This window comes from Cherax quadricarinatus, chromosome 24 (assembly GCF_038502225.1).
Source record: "Cherax quadricarinatus isolate ZL_2023a chromosome 24, ASM3850222v1, whole genome shotgun sequence".
Classification (NCBI taxonomy): domain Eukaryota; kingdom Metazoa; phylum Arthropoda; class Malacostraca; order Decapoda; family Parastacidae; genus Cherax; species Cherax quadricarinatus.
Window position 1 is genome coordinate 10,958,630 of NC_091315.1, and position 25,711 is coordinate 10,984,340.

General features: G+C 38.5%; 1 protein-coding gene across 1 annotated transcript in view; it reads right to left on the reverse strand.

Annotated features, from left to right (window-relative positions):
- The window catches only part of Cdc50 (cell cycle control protein 50A), a 76,852-nt gene extending 59,572 nt beyond the window's left edge, over window positions 1-17,280 (reverse strand). The window contains exon 1 of the mRNA XM_070088172.1: window positions 17,161-17,280. Coding sequence (XP_069944273.1) covers window positions 17,161-17,197 — 37 coding nt within the window. The 5' untranslated portion in view covers window positions 17,198-17,280. The remainder of the gene's footprint in view (window positions 1-17,160) is intronic.
- Window positions 17,281-25,711: the final 8,431 nt, after the last annotated feature.

Below are 25,711 nucleotides of genomic sequence, written 5' to 3' on the forward strand. Positions count from 1 at the left end.
GTATGGGAAGCGTCAACCTGCCACTGCCAGCCTCTCACATCAGTCTGGTTGTGTCTCTGGGTGAGTGAGGAAACTTCTGCTCATTCACCCAAACATTTCACTATAATCCATTGTTTTTTGTGGTTACTGACTGAGTGCAACTGCAAAATAAGCAACCATGGGCCCAAATAAAGTTCTTAGTAAAGTTCCTTTGGTAAAGAAAGTGAGAAACATAAAGGAATTTACAAAAGAAGTTGTTGAAAAGCATGAGAGTGAAGGAGGACGAGAGAGGGGAGAATATGCCTTCTTCAGTGATTCAGTGTCTCTATGATATGTACAATACTAAAGCAGCAGGAGTCAATAAAGGCTATAGCGCCAGTCAGCGATGAAGTGTTGCATTAACAGTGTAGCAAGTAAGTGATTAAGCGATAGAAAAAGACAACATGAAACTTAACTCCTCCAATGTTGCTAGAGGTATATAGGGCTACTGACAACACCACTGCCCTGCCTATCTTCTACCACCCTAAACCAATGCCAGCATCTCCTACAAGGTACAGTTAGTGTAAATATTTCTTATTTATAAAGTGTAAATACAGTGGTACCTCGGGATACGAACAGCTTAAAACTCGAACAGTTATGTATGTGTATTTATGTAAGTGCTTTTGTAAGTGTATTTTTGGGGGTCTGAAACAGATTAATCTAATTTACATTATTCCTTATGGGAACAAATTCGTTCGGTATCAGCACTCGAACAGCTTTCAGGAACGAATTAAGTTCGTATCCTGAGGTACCACTGTATTTCTTATTTATAAATTAAAGTGTAAATAATTCTTATTTATAAATTATGTACAGTGTGTGAATGGTGGTGGTAGCTCTGCTGCCGCCCACTACCACTAATATGTATGGCTTATGCTCTCAGTGGCCCTTATGAACCCAACAACACACTGTCACTCGCCACATACATAATGACATATGTTATTCATTCTAGAGTATGTATCATGTTTCTGTGTTATTAATATTGTTTATTATGTCACATTAAATGAATTGTGGTAGATAAATAAGCAGTCGAGTTGATAATAACGTCATATTTAAGCCTCCCTTGCCATTTTGCATATGCCAACAAGACACTTCAATAAAGGCAAAAGTGATTTACATGTTCATTTATCTATTTCATTAGTCATTTTATTTAGTTCTCATTGTTTTCTGTATGTAAAGCTATAGTTAATCTTTAAAAATGTATTTTTTGTTAATATTTTTGGGTGTCTGAAACAGATTAATTGCATTTTCATCAATTCTTATGGGAAATATTATTTCAGTTATCGGCCATTTCGCTTTTAGGCTGACCTGGAATAGATTACAGCGGACAACCGAGGGTCCACAATATTCAAGTTTCCTACACTGACTGAACTCTTAACAAAATTATTACCGTTTTCATATCTACATGCTTTTGATATTAAAAACCGAAACCTAGATTATAGTGTAGGTGCAGTACTATAAAGCTATGTTATCTAGATTAGATTAAACCAAGACCCCTCCTATTTGGCTGCAACCAATCATGGAGTGGATGTAACCTAAACCCATTCCTATTTGGATGTAACCAATCGTGGAATGGATGTAACCTGCACCCAGTCCTATTTGGCTGCAACCAATTAAGGAATGGATGTGGCCTGAACCCCTCTTATTTGGTTGCAGCCAATCATGGGGTTTATGTGACCTACTCTCCTCCCATTTTTCATGGGTCTAGAGTCTGGACACAATAGTGAAAATGCCAACATCAGTGTATGTTTTGTAAGTGGTAACAAAAGGACAACAAGAAAAGGCAAATTCTCATCATAAACTTTATGTTTTGTTATACAACACAATGCAGTACTGTATAGAATGCAATTATTAAAAAACCACATAAATGATAGTAGTGGTTGGAAATTTTAAACGTACAATAAACCAAAGGCATATATGTACCAGTATTTAAAATTTGAAGATCAATCAAGTTGCACAGTCACATATGGCAAGACCCAATTAGATCAATCATGTTACACAGTCACATTCTGGGAAGATTGAACTAGACCAATCATGCTGCATAGTCACATTCTGGGAAGGCCCAACTATATCAATCATGTTGCATAGTCACATTCTGGGAAGATTCAACTAGATCAATCAGTCATATTGCATAGTCACATTCTGAGAAGGCCCAACTAGATCAATCATGTTGCACAGTCATTAAAATGAAAGTCAAAGCATATTAAAAAATATATTTCATTCTGAGGTGTTAAGTTAGTTTTCATGAAATTTTATTTAGTTTATTTTATTCATTTATGAAAAAATATCATTAAAGTGTGTTAAATTGATTATATCATGTATTTTACTTTCTAATGATTCCCTTCTTTCAAAATACTATACTTAACCATTAAACGGTCCAAACGTATATATACGTTTTTTCAACATCTGAAAGTATGTAAAAAAATGTAGATCTTCTTTTTTGTTTTACATTTGAAAACGTGTAAAAAAAACTTTTATCTACATTATTTTTTTGTTATATTTGAAAATATGTAAAAAAACGTAGATGTACTTTTGCAGCATTATGAATTTGAACGTCGATCTGTTTGGACCATTTAACCCTTTGAGGGTTTCGGACGTACTAGTACGGCTTACGACCCAGGGTTTTTGACATACTAGTACGCCTAAATTCTAGCGCCCTCAAATCTAGTGGGAGAAAGCTGGTAGGCCTTCATATGAAAGAATGGGTCTATGTGGTCAGTGTGAACAGTCTAAAATAAATCCTGCAGCACACAGTGCATAATGAGAAAAAAAAAACTGACCATTTTTTTGGAATAAAACAGCGACTTTGCACTGTATTTTCGTATGGTATTTATTGTTGTATTCTAGTTTTCTTGGTCTCATTTTATAGAATGGAAGACATATTACAGAAATTGAGATGATTTTGACTGGTTTTACAATGAAAGGTACCTTGAAATTGAGCTCAAAGTAGCAGAAATGTTCGATTTTTACCAAATTTCAAAAGTAAACAAATCGTGCCAAGCGTGCAATACACGTCAACTGGTGAGTCTAATATTCTTTCACAAGTGCACCAATAATATTTATACCATTTTTTACACTAATGCAGTAGTCTGCATAACAGTAAATCTTATATTTTTTGTGAGAATAAAAATTCAAAATGGAAAGCAAAATAATATAAGAGGGGCCTTGAGACGTGACTAATGACCAGAGGAAATGTCATTTTAGTGCCAGGAATGTCTTTCTTGTTTATTCTGGACCCTATTCGGAAACTGGCATCTTTTGAAATTTGTGTGAAATTGGCAAAATTGCTAAATTCTGACCACTGTACTGGATAGTTGAATTTCATAAATGGGTGGTTTCTTGCACCCATTCGATAGAAAAAATGGAGTTCTAGCGAAATATTCATGTTTTTTGTCGACTAGTACAGTGGAATTGGCCGAAAATGGGGCTCAAATTGGGCAAAATCGCCGATGCGTAAACATCGCCGAGACCGCTAACTTTGCGAGAGCATAATTCCGTAAGTTTTCCATCAAATTTCAAACTTTTGGTGTCCTTATGATCGGGAAAAGATTCTCTATCTTTTCATGAGAGAAAATAATTTTTTTTTTTTTAAATTTGGCCGACCCTGAGAACGAGTTTCGGAGAGGGCCTGTCGACCCTCAAAGGGTTAAGGGTTAAAAAGGAATGACAAGGAGGCAAAGGCGAAGAACTGTCTTCACGCGTGCAAAATGTGTGTAATGACACTGACAATATAAAGACCTTAACTACATACACTATTGCTGTACTCAAAGATATAAGTAATGTTCCAGGTCTAATATGTGTATCTGAAAACATGAAATGAACATGAGAAAATGAGTGTGTGAGTGTGAACAAGATCACTGAGATGTGCAGACCAGGTGGCACCACCTCTAACTCACATCTATCAGCACTGCCTACAACTGTAATGTTTTGCTACAAGGGTCTACCATATAATTTTCAATAAAAACATTAATTTCTTCTCAGGTTTGTATTGCAGAGATAAAGGATTTAAATGGAGGAAGAAAGTGTTAATGACCTTTTTCCGTGGAAAGAGATAAATGTAATCCTGTTCACAAAACGAAGAGCAGAGCAGAAATCAGCAAATACAGATCACTGTCACTCCCGACTATCATTGGCAAAATTCTTGAGACAATCTCATGGCAAATGACAGCATTTTTGACTACTACTTGCTTCATTGCAACCATCAATATGGCATTAGAAAAAGGTCACTCTGATGCTGATCTGTTAAATCTCTCTTATTTTATTGCACCAGTTACTGGATGAATCCAAGATCAGCTGTGCAGTAACATTGGACTTTGCTGGCACTTTTGACCAAGTATGGAACCAGACTTTTGGCAAAGTGCTAGCACTTTTGTTGCTGGCTTTGCACTACACCTCTTTAGTGAATACCTTCTCAATGAAACAGAGTCAGCAAGACACACAAAATACAGTACAAGCAAATTCTGAACTACACTCACCCCTACAAATGTGCAAACTTCCATGTTTTGATTATTCAGTTTTTCTACTGATGAACTACATATAGGTTTGAGCCTATGAACTCTGACAAGGGAGCTAAGTGTGTCTGGACCCAGCTCCATAGCCAGGTCCAGACACTCTTAGCTCCAATGATGGAGTTCATAGGTTCAAACCTATAGCATTACAGAAGAATAACCATTGAATGGATTTGACTGCTCATCTTTTTCTGGCTCAGTAGCTTCCCTATGCCCAATATCAACCAGATTTGAGTGACATACTATATGCTAAATTACTTAGGCAATCTCTGAGGCAGGGCTATAGACACTGGGCAGTCTGTGGGATGTACAATATAGTAAAAAAATGGAAATACTAAGGACTAAATCTGGAATCTGAGGAATGAAGCTTATAGGGTGGTTTGCACTCAAATGTAGGTGGATAGGTATTGTAGAGAGACACTGTCAGGTTGTTTTACTCTCTCAGACAAAATGATGGAGAGCGACAAATATACGCAAGGCAGTAGCACAGAGGGTGCATAAAGATATTAAGCAATTGCTAGATCCTGCAAATAACAGAAACCATATTGATATATGCAGACAGGTGTTATGAAAATGAATGGATCTAGGAGGGGAGGAGGTGAAGTGGAGATATAAGGGAGGTGCATGAAAGGATAAGGAGAGGGTTAGTGATGAAGATAGGGAGGAAACAAGAAAACATAAGCAAGGATGAGGTATATGAGGCTATGTCAGCTATGGCAAGAAAAAATGTGCCAAGCATAACTACCCATCCAGCCACATTTTATGTACTGGAAGTGAATTAGCAAAAACTATGGAAGGAAATTTATGGCAAGAGTAATGAATGAAAAAAAAATATTGGGAGGCTGGGGTTTCAGCAATTCACTGTAGTGACAGTTTTGAGGCCAAAGAGAAGTTAGGTGATTATAAGGCAATCCCCTTAATGTGTTCATACCACAAAATTTTCTGAAAATTCTGACAAACAGGTAAAAGTGGGTTGAAGGTAGAAGCATCTTACAAGATCAAAGGAATCCCTGGATGATCAATTGTGGTATGAAATTCAAAAGTTGATGAGTATGTACAGTTGATGGGGAGGGTAGAGAAGGAAGCAGTAATGTCTGAAGGGGAGCAACCAATAATGTGGAAATAGGAACACTGAGTGGACTCCTAGTATGGCAATGCTTTGGAGAGGAAGGGGAAAATATTTGGAAATACTGCAGTATCTTATTTAGGTTGCAGAAATTAAGGCCTTATCGACCAAGCAACTGCTCGTATCTGGAAAAACTCGCATGTGGGTGCACTCATAATTAGAGGTTCCACTGTACATACAATAACCACTTTATTTATTTACATTCTCTATTATGTTTTTATACAATATTTCTTATTTATAAATTACGTACATTGTTTCAGTGTTTTCCTTATGAAACTGATCTAGTGCAGTTAGCCTCACAAACACTCTGTTTTCTCTTATAATAAAAGTACATATGGGAAGATATGTAGTCAGAACACTAGAGGGAAAGGCAGCTGCCATCACCACCACTAATCACATACATAATGACATATTTTATTAATTCTAGAGTACATACCATGTTTCTATGTCATTAATATTGTTTATTATGTCATGTTAGATGAACTGTGATAGATAAATAAGCCATAGAGTTGATTTTAGCATCATACTGAAGTATTTTGTCCTGTCTTCAAACAACAAACTCTCCTCCCTCTCCCCTCCTCGCAATCTTCCATACGCCAACAAGACTCTTCAGTAAAGGTAAAAGTGATTTAAATGTTCATTTATCCATTTCATTAGTGATTTATATTTATTTCTCATTGTTTTCTGTATGCAAAACTATAGTTATTCTCTATAAAATGTGTTCTTTGTTAATACTTTTGGGTGTCTGAAACGGATTAATTGGATTTACATTATTTCTTACGGGAAATATTGCTTTAGTTTTTGTCAAATATGGTTATCATCAGACTCTCTGGAACGAATTAAAAACGAAAACCGAGGTTCCACTGTACACACAAATCCAATTCTAAAGGATGATGCAGTTTTTTAGAAGAGTCTGCAATATTACAGCTCATCCTATCATTAATTTTTCAGCATGATATAGCCAATGCACATGCGAATACAGTATGACCCTCATATCCACGGGTCTGGCATCCACAGTTTCAGTTATCCACAGTTTACTGTTGCCCGAAAATAACCCTTAATTTTGATTAATACAGTGGACCCTCGCCTAACACTATTAATCCGTTCCTGAGAGCTCAATGTTAGGCGAAATTATCGTTATGCGAATGAATTTTCCCCATAAGAAATAATGGAAATCAAATTAATCCATGCAAGACACCCAAAAGTATGAAAAAAAAAATTTATAACATGAAATATTAATTTTAATACACACAAACTGAAGAAGATTTGCACAGTTACTTGACACTTACCTTTACTGAAGATCTGGTGATGATTGATGGGATGGGAGGAGGGGTGTGTGTGGATGGTCTTAGTGTTTAGAAGGGGAATCCCCTTCCATTAGGATTTGAGGTGTCAAGTCCTTTTCCGGGATTACTTCCCTTCTTCTTTTAATGCCACTAGGACCAGCTTGAGGGGAGATGTTGGCCGCAGTTTAACGAACTTTTTTTTATGGACCGATTACGTTCATTTTTGGTGTACTATTAGAAGGTTATATCGAGTATGCTGTGCTGAAGTTTCAATCATATCGGCCAAAAAGGAAACGAAATATGCAAAATTTACGAAAAATTGCATTTGGCAGGGCACAATTTGTCAGTGGTACTCGGACAAGTGGTTTTGACACTTGCTGCTGCTAGAACAACTCTAATTCCATCACTTGTCGATGAGAATTCTAAAATAAACCTTATCTTCTTGCTAAAAAAAAATAAAGTTTCATAACTTTTTTGATATATTGGAACATGTCGGCCTTGTTGTCCACATAAATCTAAAAATATTTTGGATAGTTCGGAAACACGAACGCTACCCCGTAAAACAATCATTCTCCCATGTTTGTTGTGAGAAATAAAGTCAATTCAATCATAAATAAAGCTGGTGATCCCCTAAATAGGTAAATAAGTTACTTTCGAGATATAGGCCGCAGCGCGCGGCACCCCCGCTGCCCGGGAACAATTTTTTTCCCCGAAAAATTCGCTTTATTTTACACTTTTTCCGCGGCCTACGAGTGTTTATTACAGTTAATCATTGTAAATCCGTTTTCTCTCATCGCTGATGAGAGAGGGCGGACCCTCTCTTCACCTTCAGGGGAAATATCGATAGAAATTTATTCCTCGGGGCGTCATATTATGCTATATATTTTTTTTTGAGGTGTACTTTTTATGTTTATATGCTATTATTATATTGCATTATATCATAATAGATCAATTATGATAGATAAATAAGCCTTATAATTGATATTAGCGTGGGTATGGAATATTTTGTTGGCTGGAGGTGACGGCCATTTTGTGCACTATTCCCAGGGGTTCCCGATTGGTTCCTTGATCACATTAGCTCCACCCACTCTGCAATGATCTCAGATGGTGAATTTGTATTATATTAGACATAAAAAGATGTACGAAAACGATAAAATAACACGGGGAAAAACGTAACGAAAACGTCAACAAAGCTGAGTCAGCGCTTCGTACGCACTATGTCGCGTCAGCGCTGTCACCATGCCTGTTATAAATGGCTGTAATTCCTTTTAGAAACATCGTACAAGGATAATAATTATACCAGCGTGTAGCCAGAGAGTTCAGCTATTTTTTGGTAACAATAACTCAGTTTTCATATATTTTCGATTTTTTTTTTGCTCCGCGCGCGGGACCTCTCAATCCTCCCTTGAGAGTCACTGGACTTCTGTCGCACAACATATCTGTCCATAGAGGCCTGTACCTCTCATTCCTTTATGACTTTCCTAAAGTGTTTCACAACATTGTCAGTGTAAAGTCACCAGCACGGCTTGCAATAGCTGTGTGAGGGTGATTTTCATCCATAAAGGTTTGCACTTCAAGCCACTTTGCACATATTTCCTTAATCTTTGAAGTAGGCAACTTCTTCAATTTCTCTCTCCCCTCCTCTGAAGCAGTTTCCTCAGGTGTGGCCTCTTGCTGTTGAAGATGATCCAGGATCTCATCAGAGGTTAGTTCTTCATTGTCCTCCTCCACCAACTCTTCCACATCCTTCCCACTAACCTCCAACCCCAAGGACTTCTCCAATGCCACAATTGATTCCTCAACTGGCATACGCTTCCCAGGGTTAGCCTCAAATCCTTCAAAATCCCTTTTGTCTACACATTCTGGCCACAGTTTCTTCCAAGCAGAGTTCAAGGTCCTCTTAGTCACTCCCTCCCAAGCCTTACCTATAAGGTTTACACAATTGAGGATATTAAAGTGATCTCTCCAAAACTCACTTAGAGTCAACTGAGTTTCTGAGGTCACTACAAAGCACCTTTCAAACAGAGCTTTTGTGTACAGTTTTTTGAAGTTTGCAATGACCTGCTGGTCCATGGGCTGCAGGAGAGGAGTGGTATTAGGAGGCAAAAACTTGACCTTAATGAAGCTCATGTCCCCACAAAATCGCTCTGCCAAGTCTGTAGGATGACCAGGGGCATTGTCTAACACCAGGAGGCACTTAAGGTCTAATTTCTTTTCAATTAGGTAATTTTTCACAGAGGGGGCAAATGCATGGTGTAACCAGTCATAGAAAAAGTCCCTAATGACCCATGCCTTACTGTTTGCCTTCCACAGCACACACAAATTGGCCTTGAGGATATTCTTTTGCCTGAACGCTCTGGGAGTTTCAGAGTGATACACCAGTAAAGGCTTCACTTTGCAATCACCACTAGCATTACTACACAACATTAATGTCGGCCTGTCTTTCATAGGCTTATGTCCTTTGAGTGCCTTTTCCTCCTGAGTAATGTAGGTCCTGCTTGGCATTTTCTTCCAAAACAGGCCTGTTTCATCACAATTAAACACTTGTTCAGGTTTCAGTCCTTCACTGTCTATGTACTCCTTGAATTCATGCACATATTTTTCAGCTGCTTTGTGGTCCGAACTGGCAGCCTCACCATGCCTTATCACACTATGTATGCCACTACGCTTCTTAAATCTCTCAAACCAACCTTTGCTATCATTAAATTCACTCACGTCACTAGTTGCAGGCATTTTTCTAATTAAATCCTCATGCAACTTCCTAGCCTTTTCACATATGATCGCTTGAGAGATGCTCTCTCCTGCTATCTGTTTTTCATTTATCCACACCAATAACAGTCTCTCAACATCTTCTATCACTTGCAATCTCTGTTTTGAAAACAAAGTTGCACCTTTGACAAGAACAGCTTCCTTGATTACCGTTTTCTTGGCCACAATAGTAGCGATGGTTGATTGGGGTTTACTATACAACCTGGCCAGCTCGGAGACACGCACTCCACTTTCATACTTAGCAATGATCTCTTTCTTCATATCCTTAGTAATTCTCACCCTTATTCCTGTAGGGTTGGCACTAGAAAATTTCTTGGGGCCCATGGTCACTTATTTTGCAGGTGAAATCACTAAAAACGCTGTGATAATACAAAATGTTCCGATTGTATGCTTGGATGTGACCGCGGAGGCTGGCTTGTAAACACTGCCACCTGCGGAACAAGTGAAGCTGGCTCAGGCTGCACGTGGACGCGTCTCATACGAATTGCGTTGAGCGAGTTTTTTAGCACTAGGCGAGGCAAAATTTTTGCATTAAAATGTATCGCTAGGCAGATTTAACGTTATGTGATGCCATCGTTAGGCGAGGGTCCACTGTAATGGCATCAAAGTGCGAAGGTAGTGATGTTGGAAGTGCTTCCCATCTTGTGCATAATTAATCAAACTTTATGATAGGTACGTAAACGAAAAACGACTTATATACAGGGTTTGCTACTATCTGCAGTTTCAATATCAGTGCCAGGGCCTTGGAACATTACCATTACCCGCAGAATTTTTATTTTAATACCAATTCCAGTACCAAGCAAATTTATTGTGTTCAGTAAACTAACTCTATTCTCAATCAATAATTTTAATCAAACTATAATACTATAACCAGTTCAATATTGAATCATCAAAATTGTACCATAAAAAGAGTTAGCTATATATCTGTTTTATATTCTCAATCAACAATATTGAATAATCGAAATTGTACCATAATATGAGGTAACTATATCTCTGTGTTTTATAGTTACTTGTTATAATCCATTAACTAGTAAGATTAATTTGTTAAGTATCATATTATTAAGTTTAGCATTGTCTTAAGTCTAGTTACAGAATCACACTCAGTCTTATGATTACAAGCATTGATCCTGATATCAACCTCTTATTAAATGACTTACATGAATCTAACAGCAACTGTAATTATTACACAGCAAAACGAGCAAAGACACTACTCAGAACCAACAGTAACATAACAGTCTTTAATTACAATATCAGATCTTTGAGCAAACATTACGATGACCTCACAGCATTACTGAATTCCCTGCATACCAGTATGTCTATCATTACTCTCACTGAAACCTGGCTAAAGCCTGGTACTACAGATGTCTATGCCATTACTGGTTATACAGCCATACACAACTGTAGGCCAAACCAGCAAGGGGGTGGCACACCTATATACTATTCAGATCAGTTTGAATGTATCAATAATACTTGCACAAGGGATGAACATGGAGAACATATTACTATAGCTAAATTTAAATCCAAAGACCTACAGAAACCTCTCACAGTGATAGACATCTACAAAGTACCACAGTCAAACATTTACCAAATTAGTGAAAAATTAGGAAGCATGATAACTGATGCACACACAAACAAAGACCACTAGTTGCTCACAGGCAACTTCAATATAAATCTCCTGCATGACCAGGACCCACAAGTAACTGAATTCGCAAACACTGAGCAACTGCTTGCTACTACCAACAGTAACAAAACCTACAAGAATCTCGGAGACTAGTATCTCCTTATAGACCACATCTGGACTAACACCATATCCCCTTTAAAATCAGGCATAATCACAGACCACTACCCTACCTTTCTCATAACCAACCTAGGTAAATTGCCCCAAGACACTACTAAAGTTACCTTCATACTACATAATGAGACAGCTATTAATAACTTTATAACAGCAATGACAAACACTGACTGGCACAACGAGCTAGAAATTTACAGAGGTACTGATGAATGTATTAATAATTTTCTAAAAAAGACCAAATACATCTATAACATGCACTGCCCTAAAACACTAAACAGGTCACAACTAAGAGACTGAACAATCCCTGGCTAACACCCAGCATCCTCAAATCCATTAATAAAGAGCACCTATATGAAAAACAGTATGAAATGGGGCAAATAACCAGGGATCAAACTAAATGTTACTAATGAATCCTAACCAGCCTAAGGTAAAAAAAAAAAAAAAAAAAAATTGTATTATGAGAACAGATTACATAACTTAAAAGGTGATATGAAAAAGGCCTGGAAAACCTTATCTGAAATTCTAGGAACTAAAAAGATATCCAAAAACAAAACAATGAAACTAACAAAACCAAACGAACCCCTACTCCCACCGAATGAAACAGCAAAAAGACTCAATGTTTTCTTCTCCACCATAGCGAGCAGAATCCCAAGCTCAAACACCCCACCAAAAGACTACCTCACTGGCACCTACCCGAATGCACTATTCCTAGCTCCAATCAGCCCAAAAGAAGTCTCGTTCATCATCAACACACTTAACCCTTAAACTGTCCAAACGTAGATCTACAATGACGTGCGTAGTGCTCCGAACGTAGATCTACGTCCGATTTTACATGCTTTCAAATGGAGAAAATGAAGGTCAGAGCTCTACACACGTCAACGTAGATCTACGTTTGGACAGTTTAAGGGTTAAAAATAAGGCAGGAGATTTAAGTAACTTACCACCTTTTATGTACAAAAAAGCTTCTCAAGTACTGTCACCAATTATTGCAACTCTCTTTAACAAATCCATCGAATCCTCCACCTTCCCATCAATTCTCAAAATAGCAGGGATCACCCCAATCCACAAACGAGATCAAGCAGAACTGAATAACTACGTACAGGCCAATATCTAACTTACCCCTTCTCTCTAAAATCTCTGAAAAATTAATTCATAGGCAGATCTATTCCTACCTCATCTCCCACAACATACTCAACCCCTGTCAGTTTGGATTCAGGCCTAATAAAAACACGAATGATGTTATTATACACATGATAGAACTAATATACACCGCTCTCGAGAAAAAAGAAGTCCCACTGGGAATCTTCATTGCTTTTGATACAGCTGACCATGATTTGCTGCATATAAAATTAACGCACTAAGGTATAAGAGGGCACTCCCTCAACTACCTAAAGTCATACCTTAGCAACAGAAGCCAATGTGTGTACACAAATGGAGCTAACTTTTCCACACAACCAATTACAGTTGGGATCCCACAGGGAAGTGTCCTTGGCCCACTACTCTTTCTCATTTACATCAATGACCTACCAAATACATCTCAACTACTCAAACCCATTGAACATTAAAATGGTATAAAATACCGACAGGTTGTTAGGTAAGACACATATGCAACAGTTAGGTATCTTTATTATGAAACGTTTCGCCTACACAGTAGGCTTCTTCAGTCAAGTACAGAAAAGTTGATAGAAGCAGAAGATACTTGAAGACGATGTAATCAGTCCATCACCCTTAAAGTTTTGAGGTGGTCAGTCCCTCAGTCTGGAGAAAAGCATTGTTCCATAGTATGAAACAATATGGAGAAGAAGTGACAGGATGGAGCCTTTTTATAGCGCCGAGAGGTGAGACGTAGGCCACTAGGAGAGGTAAGAACTCAGATGTTGAAAGGTCAGGTCCCTCTCAAATCCAGCCCCTCTCACTAGTGGAAGTTGTTGAAGTTGATTGCAGGTCTGTACCAAGATACCCTTGTGTTGCAGTGTCTGACAGATTGAACATTAAAATGGTATAAAATACCGACAGGTTGTTAGGTAAGACACATATGCAACAGTTAGGTATCTTTATTATGAAACGTTTCGCCTACACAGTAGGCTTCTTCAGTCAAGTACAGAAAAGTTGATAGAAGCAGAAGATACTTGAAGACGATGTAATCAGTCCATCACCCTTAAAGTTTTGAGGTGGTCAGTCCCTCAGTCTGGAGAAGAGCATTGTTCCATAGTATGAAACAATATGGAGAAGAAGTGACAGGATGGAGCCTTTTTATAGCGCCGAGAGGTGAGACGTAGGCCACTAGGAGAGGTAAGAACTCAGATGTTGAAAGGTCAGGTCCCTCTCAAATCCAGCCCCTCTCACTAGTGGAAGTTGTTGAAGTTGATTGCAGGTCTGTACCACAACTGGGTATCTTGATACCTAACTGTACAGACCTGTTCAATCAACTTCAACCTGCAACTTCAACACTAGTGAGAGGGGCTGGATTTGAGAGGGACCTGACCTTTCAACATCTGAGTTCTTACCTCTCCTAGTGGCCTACGTCTCACCTCTCGGCGCTATAAAAAGGCTCCATCCTGTCACTTCTTCTCCATATTGTTTCATACTATGGAACAATGCTCTTCTCCAGACTGAGGGACTGACCACCTCAAAACTTTAAGGGTGATGGACTGATTACATCGTCTTCAAGTATCTTCTGCTTCTATCAACTTTTCTGTACTTGACTGAAGAAGCCTACTGTGTAGGCGAAACGTTTCATAATAAAGATACCTAACTGTTGCATATGTGTCTTACCTAACAACCTGTCGGTATTTTATACCATTTTAATGTTCAATCTGTCAGACACTGCAACACAAGGGTATCTTGGTACAGACCTGCAATCAACTTCAACAACTTCCACTAGTGAGAGGGGCTGGATTTGAGAGGGACCTGACCTTTCAACATCTGAGTTCTTACCTCTCCTAGTGGCCTACGTCTCACCTCTCGGCGCTATAAAAAGGCTCCGTCCTGTCACTTCTTCTCCATATTGTTTCATACTATGGAACAATGCTCTTCTCCAGACTGAGGGACTGACCACCTCAAAACTTTAAGGGTGATGGACTGATTACATCGTCTTCAAGTATCTTCTGCTTCTATCAACTTTTCTGTACTTGACTGAAGAAGCCTACTGTGTAGGCGAAACGTTTCATAATAAAGATACCTAACTGTTGCATATGTGTCTTACCTAACAACCTGTCGGTATTTTATACCATTTTAATGTTCAATCTGTCAGACACTGCAACACAAGGGTATCTTGGTACAGACCTGCAATCAACTTCAACAACTTCCACTAGTGAGAGGGGCTGGATTTGAGAGGGACCTGACCTTTCAACATCTGAGTTCTTACCTCTCCTAGTGGCCTACGTCTCACCTCTCGGCGCTATAAAAAGGCTCCGTCCTGTCACTTCTTCTCCATATTGTTTCATACTATGGAACAATGCTCTTCTCCAGACTGAGGGACTGACCACCTCAAAACTTTAAGGGTGATGGACTGATTACATCGTCTTCAAGTATCTTCTGCTTCTATCAACTTTTCTGTACTTGACTGAAGAAGCCTACTGTGTAGGCGAAACGTTTCATAATAAAGATACCTAACTGTTGCATATGTGTCTTACCTACTCAAACCCATATTATTTGCAGATGACACTACATACGTCATCTCTCACCCAAGCCCAGTCATACTAGCCAACACTGTAAATGCTGAATTACATAAAATATCTACCTGGATGATGACTAACAAGCTTACTCTCAATATTGACAAAACCTATTTCAGTCAGTTTGGAAACAGAGCTACAAATGTTCCACTTAACATGATGATAAATGGATCACCTGTCACAAGACTCACAGAGGGAAAATTCTAAGGAAGCCACCTTGACAGTAGCCTCAAATTTCAGACACATATACGTGTACAACAAATTTCAAAGAAAATCTCTAGATACGGTACTATGTTCCACAACCAGCTCTCCTTGCCCTGTATCACTCGCTCATTTACCCCTATCTCACCTATGGAATTTGTGCATTGGGCTCAACAACAAAAAATCATCTCAGACCACTAATAACCCAGCAAAAGGCTGCAGTTAGAATAACAAATTCTCACTCCAGACAGCATACTCCACCAATATTCAAAAGTCTAAACTTACTCACCTTACAACACATCCATACTTATTATTGTGCCTACTACATATGTACATAGAACACTTCACTTAAATATAAACCCTCTGTTCAAATTTATTCTTACCAACCTTAATAGGACACACAACCATAACACAAGGCAAAGATCACTCTTTGATGTTCCCTGAGTCCATCTCACACTATGTAAAAGCTCTATTCACATAGAGGGGCCCAAAAATTTGGAATTCATTACTAGTGAATGCCAAAGGAACCCTGTCTGTATATCAATTCAAGACTTCTTAAAAACCATCTACTCACCCAAAACTAGATACTCAGTACTTGACTTGACCTACAAAGCTACCAAATCACTCTCCACCACCTCAAAATATGACTGCTCACTGTGTCACTCCTTTAGCATATGCTCAAAGTACAATAAATTCTCATATTTTAGACTAATGCAAATGTTGAAGAACATATATTTAATAGATGTATAACCTATTGTATAATTAGTGCAACCTGATCAAATTATGTTTTGTAGAACTAATGTTAAGTAATCAGTAATCTATTAAGTTTAAACTGCCTGTAATGCCAAGGCATGATAGTGGCTCTCTTTCCACAATAAATCATTGTAAACCCTCACTGTGAACTACCTATGTAGAAATACTTCTTACAATATGTCAACCACATTGTAAACTTGCAAGGAAATAAACAATTATAATAATAATAATATTCCCCGCAGATACGTGGTCTTATTGTACATCATTATTACACTCATGAGGCGTAGCATTAAACCCATAGGGGTCATACAGTGCTTGGAAATGGGGGGAATTCAGGTTCGATCCAAGGAAGGGGAGAACAGGTTCAACTCCTTCGATCAAGAGCCACTTACTGACATCAAGGAACCAACATTTATCAAATTTATTTATCAACTAATTGGCTTTCTAAATAATTTATGCCAATTCCCTTTAGGGAATACAAGATGCAATATGCGATTTATGCCATTCATTGAAGTTATGTCCACCTAATGGACGAAAAGTTTTCTCAATAAATGCCATTAACCTAAAATTGTGTGATATTCCCATTCTTGTCATTATGCCATTGTATTATAACGTACTTCCTTAAGACACCTGCTGTCCTTGTTCACTCATCAGTAAAATAGGTACCTGGGTGTTAGTAGACTGGTGTGGGTCGCATCCTGGGACAAAATTGACCTAATTTACCCCAAATGCTCTACATAATAAGTGGCTTTCTATATAGTAGTATGCCACTGATGTCAGCTAGGACTGTATACCTTGTACATGTACTTGTAGAAACAAAAATTATTATTATTATTATCTATATACATCACGATACTTCCGGAGTGTTCATAACAATAGATAATGAGTCACACTTTTCTACCAGCACCAGTACAGTGTTTACTTTGTTAAGTGATCTTAGAAACGCTTGTTAATTCGTGCACGCAAGCTACAAAGTTGTAGAGTTTGCAAGAAAAGATTACTCGCCAGAGAATAAGGTCACAAAGACTACACTTACGTTTAACTTTACTTTGCTCACTGGTCGGTGCAGACATTTTTCCTCTAATGATTCTTCGATATTACTGACTTGTGTTGACGGAACCCAATACTCTCATGCTACATTCTTAACCCTTTTAAAATTTATCTAGCACAGTACTTCACCTTTATATCACTTTTATTCTGTTTGATAAAACTTTTCAGCTTTGTTTTAATTAAGAGTTATTACTTGCATATTCTGTCCTAATTGAATATAGTGCTATATATTATCCTACATCATCCAGTTATTCCTCGCATTCTTCAAAGTTATTATCAAATCAGATCAAATCAAATCAAAGTTTATTCTCTATAAGGATTACAATGCGGGGTTTACAGATTTTGGTTATTGTGTGGTTTACATGTAATAAAATACTAATTACAGAGGGGGCCACTAGAACACCTAGCATGGCTAGGCATAAGTAAGTAAGTTTCGTGCATTTCGGGCAAACTTAGATTAATTCTTAACCCTAAATTATTACAAATTGTGGAGTAAGTTGACTAAATACTAAGTGACTAAATACTAAGTGACTAAATACTAGTTTGCGAGTTTAGCAATGTGAATGCTTTTGTTTTGGCACAATACATAGTTTCTATATTGGAGTATCACAGGCAAACTTGTGACTAGTTAGGAATCATTATTTTAAGATTAAGATACGTATTTCTGTGCTTATAGTCAAATGGGAGAGCGAGTGAGTGTAAGTGTGAACCACCAGGTGGTTTTTATGTAGTTAGTTGACGGGATGTATCAGGGAGATAAGATGTTTTCTAACGGTAGTTTTGAAGGTGATGAATGTGTCTGCAGTTCTAGAGTTCTCAGGTAGGGTGTTCCAGATTTTAGGGCCTTTGACATACATTGAATTTTTGTATAGATTTAGTCGGACACGGGGAATGTCTTCGAGATGTTTGTGTCTGGTGTTATGCCTGTAGGTTCTGTCACAACTATCAAGAAAGCGTTTTAGGTCAAAGTTAGTATTGGAATTTAAGGTCCTGTTGCCAGGGATGGGATTTAGTGATTATTCTTACTGCGGCTTTTTGTTGAGTTATTATTGGCTTTAGGTGTATTGCTGCAGTTGATCCCCAAGCACAAATAGCATAGGTGAGGTATGGATAAATGAGTGAATGGTATAGTGTGAGAAGGGCATTTTGCGGCATGTAGTATCGTATCTTGGAGAGGATCCCAACTGTTTTGGATACTTTTTTTGATATGTGTTGGATATGGGTGCTGAAATTCAGGTTGTTGTCAAGGTATAGGCCTAGGAATTTGCCCTCATTATGTCTGGCAATTAGAGTGCTGTTAATCATAATGTTTAGTTGTGCAGCACCTGCTCTGCTACCAAACATAATATAGTAGGTTTTGTCAGTGTTAAGTGTAAGTTTATTGACTGTCATCCAAGTTGATATTTTGAGCAGCTCCTCATTAACAATGGTGTTGAGGGTGGCAAGATTAGGGTGAGAGATGTCATAAGTCGTGTCGTGAGCAAAGAGAATGGGTTTCAAGTGTTGGGATACGTTTGGAAGATCATTGATGTAAATGAGGAAGATCAGGGGTCCAAGCACACTTCCCTGCGGAACTCCAGTATTAAGTGGCCGTGTTGATGATGCTGTGTCTTTAATGGTGACATACTGATACCTATTAGTAAGGTAGGATTTGAAATATGCACGCGCATCGCCTCTTATACCATAACGGTCAAGTTTGTGGAGTAGGATGCCGTGGTCTACTGTGTCAAAAGCTTTTCTTAGGTCAATAAAAATTCCTAATGGATATTCCTTATTTTCCAATGCTGTGTAAAGCAGATCTAGCATTTTTACAATTGCATCATTAGTGCTTTTATTTTTCCTGAATCCAAATTGGCAGGGGTTGAGTATGTTTTGTGCCATTATAAATGAATAGTCTCCTGTGTATGAGTTTCTCGAAGATTTTGGATGGCAATGGTAAGTTTGATATTGGCCTATAGTTGTTTACATCTATAGGGTCACCACCTTTATGTATTGGTTTAACTCTTGCTGTCTTGAGTAGTTTCGGGAAGGTGCTAGTTTCTAGTGACTTGTTAAAAAGTAATGAAATAGCATGCGGAAGGACATGGGCTGCTCGCTTGTACAATAATGATGGGACATGAGACAGGTTCCCTGAGTTATTTTTAAGTGACTTAATAATCTCAGTGACTTCGGTGGGCTCAGTTGGTATAAGATAGAAGGAATTTGGGAAATTCCCATCTAGATAGTCCCAAGCATGGGCGTTGGTAAGTGGGATTTTACTGGCAAGATTAGATCCTATGGTTGAGAAGAAGTCGTTTATCTTGTTAGCTGTTTCAGTGGGATGCAGTGGTGTTTCGTTAGGTTTGGTTAGGACAATATTCTTTTTTTTTTTTAGTTTGTGGGTCCCCAGAATCTGGGAAAGTGTTTTCCAGGTCTTTTTTTATATCTTCTCTTGTGTCAGTGAATCTGCTGGAGTAGTACAGCTGTTTGGCTTTCTTTATTACTTTGGTGAGAACTGATGAATAGTGTTTAAGAATATCTTTGTGCATTAAGCCCTGTCTATATTGCTTTTCATATTGGTGTTTCTTATCAATGGATTTCAGAATGGTGCTGGTTAGCCATGGGCAACCGAGCCGTTCATTCGTGATCTGTTTCGTTTTTATAGGACAATGTTTGTTGTATAGTCTAAGTAATTTGTTAAGAAAAATGTCTGTCCAATCGTCAATACCATTGGCCTTGGAGAATTCTGTAGGCCAGTCAACAGTCTCTAGAATGAGCTAAATGAGCTAGAACAAATATATAATATGTATGCACCTGGAGAAGAGATGAATGTAGAGGAGAGAGAGAGATTTTGGGAGATGTTAAGTGAATGTATAGGAACCCTTGAACCAAGTGAGAGAGTAATTGTGGCAGGTGGCCTAAATGCTAAAATAGGAGAAACTTTTAGAGAGGGTATGGTGGGTAAGTTTGGGGTGCCAGGTGTAAATGATAATGGGAGCCCTTTGATTGAACTTTGTATAGAAAGGGGTTTAGTTATAGGTAATACATATTTTAAGAAAAAGAGGATAAATAAGTATACAAGATATGATGTGGGGCGAAAAGATAGTAGTTTGTTGGATTATGTATTGGTAGACAGAAGACTGTTGAGTCGACTTCAGGATGTACATGTTTATAGAGGGGCCACAGATATATCAGATCACTTTTTAGTTGTAGCTACACTGAGAGTAAAAGGTAGATGGGATACAAGGAGAATAGAAGCATCAGGGAAGAGAGAGGTGAAGGTTTATAAGCTAAAAGAGGAGGCAGTTAGGGTAAGATATAAACAGCTATTGGAGGATAGATGAGCTAATGAGAGCATAGGCAATGGGGTCGAAGAAGTATGGGGTAGGTTTAAAAATGTAGTGTTAGAGTGTTCAGCAGAAGTTTGTGGTTACAGGAAAGTAGGTGCGGGAGGGAAGAGGAGCGATTGGTGAAATGATGATGTAAAGAGAGTAGTAAGGGAGAAAAAGTTAGCATATGAGAAGTTTTTACAGAGTAGAAGTGATGCAAGGAGGGAAGAGTATATGGAGAAAAAGAGAGAGGTTAAGAGAGTGGTGAAGCAATGTAAAAAGAGAGCAAATGAGAGAGTGAGTGAGATGTTATCAACAAATTTTGTTGAAAATAGAAAAAGTTTTGGATTGAGATTAACAAGTTAAGGAAGCCTAGAGAACAAATTGATTTGTCAGTTAAAAATATGAGAGGAGAGTTATTAAATGGAGAGTTAGAGGTATTGGGAAGATGGAGGCAATATTTTGAGGAATTGTTAAATGTTGATGAAGATAGGGAAGCTGTGATTTCGTGTATAGGGCAAGGAGGAATAACATCTTGTAGGAGTGAGGAAGAGCCAGTTGTGAGTGTGGGGGAAGTTCGTGAGGCAGTAGGTAAAATGAAACGGGGTAAAGCAGCTGGGATTGACGGGATAAAGATAGAAATGTTAAAAGCAGGCAGGGATATAGTTTTGGAGTGGTTGGTGCTATTATTTAATAAATGTATGGAAGAGGGTAAGGTACCTAGAGATTGGCAGAGAGCATGCATAGTTCCTTTGTATAAAGGCAAAGGGGGTAAAAGAGAGTGCAAAAATTATAGGGGAATAACTCTGTTGAGTATACCTGGTAAAGTGTATGGTAGAGTTGTTATTGAAAGAATTAAGAGTAAGACGGAGAATAGGATAGCAGATAAACAAGGAGGCTTTAGGAAAGGTACGGGGTGTGCGGACCAGGTGTTTAGAGTGAAACATATAAGTGAACAGTATTTAGATAAGGCTAAAGAGGTTTTTGGGGCATTTATGGATTTGGAAAAGGCGTATGACTGGGTGGATAGGGGGGCAATGTGGCAGATGTTGCAGGTGTATGGTATAGGAGGTAGGTTACTGAAAGCAGTGAAGAGTTTTTACGAGGACAGTGAGGCTCAAGTTCGAGTATGTAGGAAAGAGGGAGATTATTTCCCAGTAAAAGTAGGCCTTAGACAAGGATGTGTGATGTCACCGCGATTGTTTAATATATTTATAGATGGGGTTGTAAGAGAAGTAAATGCGAGGGTCTTGGCAAGAGGTGTGGAGTTAAAAGATGAAGAATCATACATAAAGTGGGAGTTGTCACAGTTGCTCTTTGCTGATGACACTGTGCTTTTGGGAGATTCTGAAGAGAAGTTGCAGAGGTTGGTGGATGAATTTGGTAGGGTATGTAAAAGAAGAAAATAAAGTGAATACAGGAAATAGTAAGGTTATGAGGATAACAAAGAGATTAGGTGATGAAAGATTGGATATCAGATTGGAGGGAGAGAGTATGGAGGAGGTGAATGTATTCAGATATTTGGGAGTGGACGTGTCAGCAGATGGGTCTATGAAAGATGAGGTGAATCATAGAATTGATGAGGGGAAAAGGGTGAGCGGTGCACTTAGGAGTCTGTGGAGACAAAGAACTTTGTCCTTGGAGGCAAAGAGGGGAATGTATGAGAGTATAGTTTTACCAATGCTCTTATATGGGTGTGAAGCATGGGTGATGAATGTTGCAGCAAGGAGAAGGCTGGAGGCAGTGGAGATGTCATGTCTGAGGGCAATGTGTGGTGTGAATATAATGCAGAGAATTCGTAGTTTGGAAGTTAGGAGGAGGTGCGGGATTGCCAAAACTGTTGTCCAGAGGGCTGAGAAAGGGTTGTTGAGGTGGTTCGGACATGTAGAAATAATGGAGCGAAACAGAATGACTTCAAGAGTGTATCAGTCTATAGCAGAAGGAAGGCGGGGTAGGGGTCGGCCTAGGAAAGGTTGGAGGGAGGGGGTAAAGGAGGTTTTGTGTGCAAGGGGCTTGGACTTCCAGTGGGCATGCGTGAGCGTGTTTGATAGGAGCGAATGGAGACAAATAGTTTTTAATACTTGACGTGCTGTTGGAGTGTGAGCAAAGTAACATTTATGAAGGGGTTCAGGGAAACCGGCAGGCCGGACTTGAGTCCTGGAGATGGGAAGTACAGTGTCTGCACTCTGAAGGAGGGGTGTTAATGTTGCAGTTTAAAAACTGTAGTGTAAAGCACCCTTCTGGCAAGACAGTGATGGAGTGAATGATGGTGAAAGTTTTTCTTTTTCGGGCCACCCTGCCTTGGTGGGGATCGGCCAGTGTGTCAATAAAAATAATAAAAATATTTATATTATATTACATATTTCATTTCACTATAGATCTAGTACACAAAATATATGAGTCATTTCAGGTGAATAATATTATAACAAAGATTAATAATAATATTATAATTAGGGTACAACTTATCCTAGATGTAAGAATTACATATGTTGGTTTATAAGATACAAGCTACAACATTATTCATAAAAATAAAAACATTTAATTGTTTAGTTAAACAAAGGTGAGCGGAAGTAATTTATGAACCTACAATATAATTTAATGGAATATAAATTATCTGAAGATTTTTTCAGTATGTATGGATATTTAAGGTAGGTACAATAATTATTTTATGCGAAATTTTCGGTAAAACAGATGTTTTAATGAAGGGGAAAAGGAAACAGTAGGTACAGAATCAAATCAAATCATATCAAGTTTATTCTCTATAAAGATTACAATGCTGGGTTTACATATTATAGGATATTGTGGGGTTTACATATTATATAAAACTATTATATTATATATTATATTATATTATAAAATCACTATATGAAATGTCACTCATGTTTAAAAACAACATATACTCAGATCACAAATATAATTGGGAGGTTCAGACATGTACATGAGCCCTTAGACTGACATAATGAGACTAAATACGTGTGAATTAAAGAAACTCACAGATATCGAGGAGGTCTAGGGTTGTTTTTGCAGTATGATAGAAGAGATTAGTAAGCTATGGTAGTTAGCTGGACGCAGGTGTGCCAGGGAGATAAGATGTTTTCACCCAGAGAATGAAAGTGATGACTGTGTCTGCAGTCTCAGCTTCAGTCAGTCTCTAGATTTTTATAGTCCTGAGCATACCAATTGATATAGGTTTAATGGGATACGGGGGAATGAGTTATAGAGATTTTTAGCTCAGTTATGCCAGTGGGTCCTGGTCACAACTATCAAGTGTTTTAGGACATGTTAATGCTGGAATTTACGCTCTGTGGGGCCCAGAAGTTGGGTACATTAGTAAGCATGTTATAACTTAAATTACTGGTGGCACACCATCTAAAGTGACAAAAGATACAAAACATCCAGGCCATGGAAAACCTAAAGCACAGTCACTCAAGAGGGAGGAGGGTTTTAAAAAGTGAGGAAGGTGGGTAAAGAAATTGGCAGGAAATGGCAGAATCGTACGCTAAATCTTAAATATTTCTGGAGTGGAAACTAAGAAGTCGATGCATATTCTCCACCCATACCAACAGATACAGACAGCCATACCAGAAAAAGTCCCTCCCAGTGCTCACCAATACCACCACAGCCTGATGGCATCTTTTCTTTGTAAATTTACAGGGTCTAAAGCCAGCAATGAACAACAACAAAATACCTTTCATCCGTGGACTGCTTGCAGAGGCAAATGCAATGTTCATGGCTTCTCTTACTAGGATCCACATAAAGGATCATTTGACAACGAAATATGGATCCCAGGCGTTACTACATATACAGACGCGTGGGGACGGAGTGAATATATAAAAGTGGGGAGGGTTGGGCTCATATCGCAGAGGTCACTTATTTGCACAGAACTGCCAATGCCTCTGGTAATGATTTCAGTGGGAAGTTTTAGCAGCAAAGACGAGAACTCAAAATCAGCCATTGGGTAGGCCTCCATATGCCTGGACGCAATGTCCTGGCAATTTCCAGGAAACAGCTAAATAAAATTGACCACTGTCTGGAAATCTTCCACTCCTGCTCCCAACATCTTGCTCCTGGGATTTTCATAACTTGAGACACCTAAATGGAGGAATATAGCAAATAATGTTGTTGCAGTGATACACCAAGAGGGCAGCTCTGACGAGAACTCGCACACACACAAGCTTAAACTTCTGCAATAAAATTCAACTAAATCCAGCAAATAAAAGAGCCTGTTAGACTGGAGAATACACTTGACCTTCATCTTCACCTAACAATGACAGATCTGATACGAAATGTCACTACATTGCAAACAATGTACTCAGTTATTTAATATGTTTATTATGCAGACTTTACACTCCATCTCTAGGTGGAGAGTCAAAAGATTAATAGAGGTATATAATTGGTCCAGTGACTGACTCCAAAGTTACTTTGATAGCTGAGCAAGTTACAGAGGCAATGAACTCAAGCACCTACAAATAAAGCAATGAACTCACAATTTTGCTAAAGGTAATGAATCACTAATCATAAAAGGTAATGAACTCACAGGTCTGGTCACAACCATGATAAGCCACAAAGCAGTATTTATGAGATTACAGAGGCAATGTAATGGTCCAGGACTGGGCCTCAAAGTTTGAAGGCTGAACTAGGTACAAAGGTAATGAACTCAAGGCACATAAAGGTAAAGTGAATTAAGAATGAGCATTATTGCTATACATGCATGCTGGAATCATGAATAAATTATAGAGTAATGAGCAATTACACTCTCCACACCTGGTCACAATTGTAATGAGTGACAAATAGTACACATTAAGGAGACACACACACACACACACACACACACACACACACACACACACACACACACACACACACACACACACACACACACACACACCACACTCACACACACACAATAAAGAAGAATACTATGTTTATTATGCACCCTCTATACCCATCCTGTGGGCGGTAGTCGCAAAGATTAATAAGGTATATACTGGTCCATAGACTGGACTTGTAAGTTTTGATAGCTGAGTGTTACAGAGGTAATGAACTCACAATTTGCTGTGCTGGTAAGAACCCACAATTTACAAAGGTAATGAACTCACACTTACTGAAGGTAATGAATCTCCAGGTAAGTCTGGTCACACCATGACAAGCACAAACAATATGGTCCATGTGGACTGGGCCCTAAAAAGTTTGAGAATGAACTGATGTACAGCTGCAATGAGCTCACTG